This window comes from Nematolebias whitei, chromosome 11 (assembly GCF_014905685.2).
Source record: "Nematolebias whitei isolate Nwh7 chromosome 11, NemWhi1, whole genome shotgun sequence".
Classification (NCBI taxonomy): Eukaryota; Metazoa; Chordata; class Actinopteri; order Cyprinodontiformes; family Rivulidae; genus Nematolebias; species Nematolebias whitei.
The window spans coordinates 48,697,398-48,701,233 of NC_056508.1; the positions used below are offsets into that span (position 1 = coordinate 48,697,398).

A 3,836-nucleotide genomic window follows, 5' to 3' on the forward strand; every position below is an offset into this window, starting at 1 on the left:
TCTCTTCTGCTCACGATCCAAAGTTTACGTTTAATTTTGTCTAAAGTCAAAAAATATCAGAGAATTTATTTTGTTTTAAAACGGGAAACAATTGTTTTTATTTAACAGAAAATTATCCAGTTTTGTAATGAAAGTTATTTAAAGCTTTCAGGGATTTTAAAAAGATTTATTTGTATATTTTGTTGTTTTCTGCTGATATTTATTTGTAACTCTTTGATTGACAGGTGACATGATTATTTTCATATTTATACAGGAAGTGGAAGTTTGTGGGTGTGTTCAGAACGAGTGTACAGTATTTTTTTATTGTAATTAAAATCAGATTAATATTCTCGCCAGGGGGCGGAGCCTCTGATTTCTTCTTCTGGTCAAACGGATGAAATTATTTTGTTCTACTTTGATATAAATTAATTATTTTCACGAGAGCTCCAACTTCCTGTACTTTAAAAACAACCTGGACGTCACAGTCAACGTCTTACCTGCAGCAGCAGCTGAAGCACTTCCTTCAGAGTTTAAGGGAAATGACGTAAAAACATCAAAGTGTTTTCATGAACTGCGTTCAGTCCTTTGATCTGCCTCGCTCATCTGCAGCAGGTAAGATACTACCGGCTCAGAACTTTTGCACACAGACCTACTTCAGAACGTCCGAACTGTCCCTTTAAAGTAGCACCAGCAGCTTACCGGCCTCGAGACCTTTTATTGATCAGAACCTCAGAGGTTCTACAGGATGAAGCATCCGGGTCGGGCTCAGAAACTTCTCAAACATCTTTAATGTGAACTTTGGGTCCTGGATCATCAGAACCAACATCACTGCAAAGGTTTTGATCCAGAACTCGTGTTTTTATACATTGAGTGAAAACTCCTCTGGACCAAGAGGACCGGATCAGAACCTTTGCACAGAACGGGCCCAACAACTGCTGTTAGAAAAATAAATAATCAGAACCGAAGTGTCCGTCACATCTATGGGTTTCTGTTCTGTCCCACGAGAGCTGATCCAGAACCCTCCATGGACCCACAGTGTTCTAGGACGAGGCGGGGGTGGAGGGGGGTCCAAAGTTCAGGTCTCGGCTCATCAGGTTCTCCTCCACGTTCTCCAGAGCCCACTTGTGGTTCACAACCTCCAGCGCCTCCCACTCGCTCTGAAAACAAACAAACAAACAAAGATAAACAATTTGTCGGGTTCTGTTTTTACTGACTGACCCGGTTCTGGTGTCGGACCTTGAAGGCTTTGTTTGGGTCGGGGGGCATCGCCATGGCAGCGCCGGTCATCTGGTCCTGCATGACCCGGGACTGGTCGGCAGCTGGACTCAAACACAGAACACAAATGGACCGGGCCTCGGTCAGAACCAGCCTGGGTTCATCAGATGGACGTCAACTGGTTCTGATCCAAAGGCCCGGTCCGTGCAAACCGGGCTTCACTCGTTAATAAAACTGAACAGTGTTCAGGGTTTGAGTCTCGGTACTGTCTCAGAACCAGAACCAGGTCCAACTCACCGTTGTCCTGACCCAGGATCAGCCCGTACATGCTCCGGAGTCCAAACACGTTCAGGAAGTACCAGGAGGCGGAGCTTACCCTGCACACAGGAAACACAGGACAAGGTTCTGTTCACAGCAGAACCCGCTCCAAACACCAGAACTACTTCCTCCTCCAGCAGGAAGCTGATCTGGAATCAGAGCCAGACTCTTATTTTGAAACTCCAGGTTTGAATCACTTCCTGTTTAAATCGTTCTGCAAGTTCTGTTCAGAACCAAAACGCTCCGGTTCTACAGGTTCTGTTGATGGAAGAACAGAACCTCCATTTGATTAAATCTGTCATGTCACTTCCTGCTTCTGGATGTCACTGGTTGCCATGGTGACCAGGACGCAGCAACACTTCAGGCAGAACCGCAGAGTAAAAAGTAAGCCTCAGACAAAGAGTCTGCGTGAAAACTGGAAGTCGGCTCAAAGAACTTGAAGGTTCTGATGGTACCGCCGGTTCTGTTTGATGGTTCTACAGAGTTTATGGAAACAGAACCTTGACTTCCTGTTTGGAAGCTCAGACACGATGGAGGTCAACGGGAGTCTGACCTCTGACAGGACACAGTCCTGCAGCAGAGACACTGAGGGGACGAAGACAGAGAGACGACTGGAGGACAGACTGAAGACAGAGACAATCTGAGGAGACGGAGACAGAAGACAGGAGGACAGACTGGAGGAGAGGACGATTGTAAGTTTTGTCGTTGTCCGTACTGACACAGCTGTGAAAAGTGTCCAACCTGAAGTGTCTCTTTCTGCTTCTCTGTGGACATTTTTCAGTTTTTGTGAGTTTTGTCTCCGTCCTTCGAAGTTCTGTCCCCGAGCTTCTCGCTCTGTCCTTCAGGTTCTTACCAGGAGGCGTCGAGCGTCAGCAGGTCGACTCCTCGCTGCAGCATCGGCTTGAACCTCAGAGTCAGAGGAAACGGAACCTTCGCTGGAGACAAACAGGAAGTTTCAGTTTGGACAACAGGAAGTTTCAGTTTGGACAACAGGAAGTTTCAGTTTGGACAACAGGAAGTTTCAGTTTGGACAACAGGAAGACGCAGACGTTATTGACAAACAAACAAACAAAACCGGCCTTGACCTGGCTGTGACCTTGACCTGTGACCTTGGTGCGTCTAGTGAAGATGAAGACGTGTTTCAAGTTTTATTAAATATTCTGGAGCGGACCAGAAGTTCTGGTCCAGAATACCTTTCTGAACCAGGACCACTCCGGTCCAGAACCGAACGCCTCCAGAGACGTTTTGAAACTGGACCTCTGGCAGACAGAACCGACGAGGTCCAGTTGAGTCGCTTTGCCTGGAAGCTTCCCCAACAAACAGGGAGCTTCTGAGACGGATCAGAACCACCTGCAGGTGATCAGAACCACCTGCAGGTGAACAGACTCACCTGCAGGACGGAAAATAATCACGTAACAAAATGAACTCGTGGTTTTCACTGCAAGTCGTTAAATGAAGCCGTGTTTGTTCTGGGCCGGTGTCGTGCTGAAGCCCGTTCCCTGAGCAGCGGGCGTCCGGCCTTCAGGCTGCGACTGATCAAATGCACAGACGACACAAATCTAGAAATCTGTCGGTTCTAAACAAACGAGACGATTTCAAAGATCGGCGGGGAAACAAAACTCCGCACAACACCAGTGTCAGGAGCTAACGGTGCAGCTGAGGTAAACGGACTGCACCTATACAGCTCCGTTTTATCTTATTTCAAGACACTCAGAGCTCTTTACAACAATCTGTGCCTCATTGACCCGTTCATACAGCTCTATACTAGATCTGTACAAAGATAATGGAACAAATCATTCTAGAGAGACTAATCAGAGCTTTAGATCACATGATGGGACACACATCAGAGGCAACGAGGGGTTCAGTGTCTTGCCCAGGGACACTTCAGCATGTGACTGCTGGTGGATTCAAACCCCCAACTCTTGCATTGGAGGACAACTGCTCTAACCACTGAGCCACAGCCGCCCCTCGTACTGAGTCCACCCGTCAAACGGGGTCCAGCAGTTCGTGCAGGTCCGAGATACTGACTGATGACGAATCCAGAGAAGGCCCAGTTGATCCAGCCCCCGATCAGAACCATGGGCAGCATGTTGGTCAGGTTCCCCTTCATCATGTCCGTCAGCATGCTGGGGTCTGAAACAGCAGCAGGACGAAGGTCACACTCCTCCTCCTCCTCAAAGTCAGAGCAGGAGCTTTTATTCTGAAAGGAGCCGGAGCTCGGATCGGGTCTCACCTGTCATGGGGTTCTTGGGGACCACCTTCCTCTTGACGGTCTTGAAGAATCCGGTTTCTGCGTTGTTGAAGAAATGTTTCCTCATGTTGAA

At 47.8% G+C, this 3,836-nt stretch overlaps 1 protein-coding gene across 1 annotated transcript; it reads right to left on the minus strand.

Annotated features, from left to right (window-relative positions):
* Positions 1-759: 759 nt before the first annotated feature.
* Positions 760-3,836, minus strand: zgc:86609 (ER membrane protein complex subunit 3-like; the record flags this gene model as incomplete). Its single annotated transcript, XM_037685081.1, is given in 6 exon segments — positions 760-1,136; positions 1,216-1,298; positions 1,492-1,571; positions 2,366-2,447; positions 3,541-3,645; positions 3,746-3,836. Coding segments are annotated over 6 exon segments (558 nt in total), but the record flags the coding sequence as incomplete, so codon positions are not given.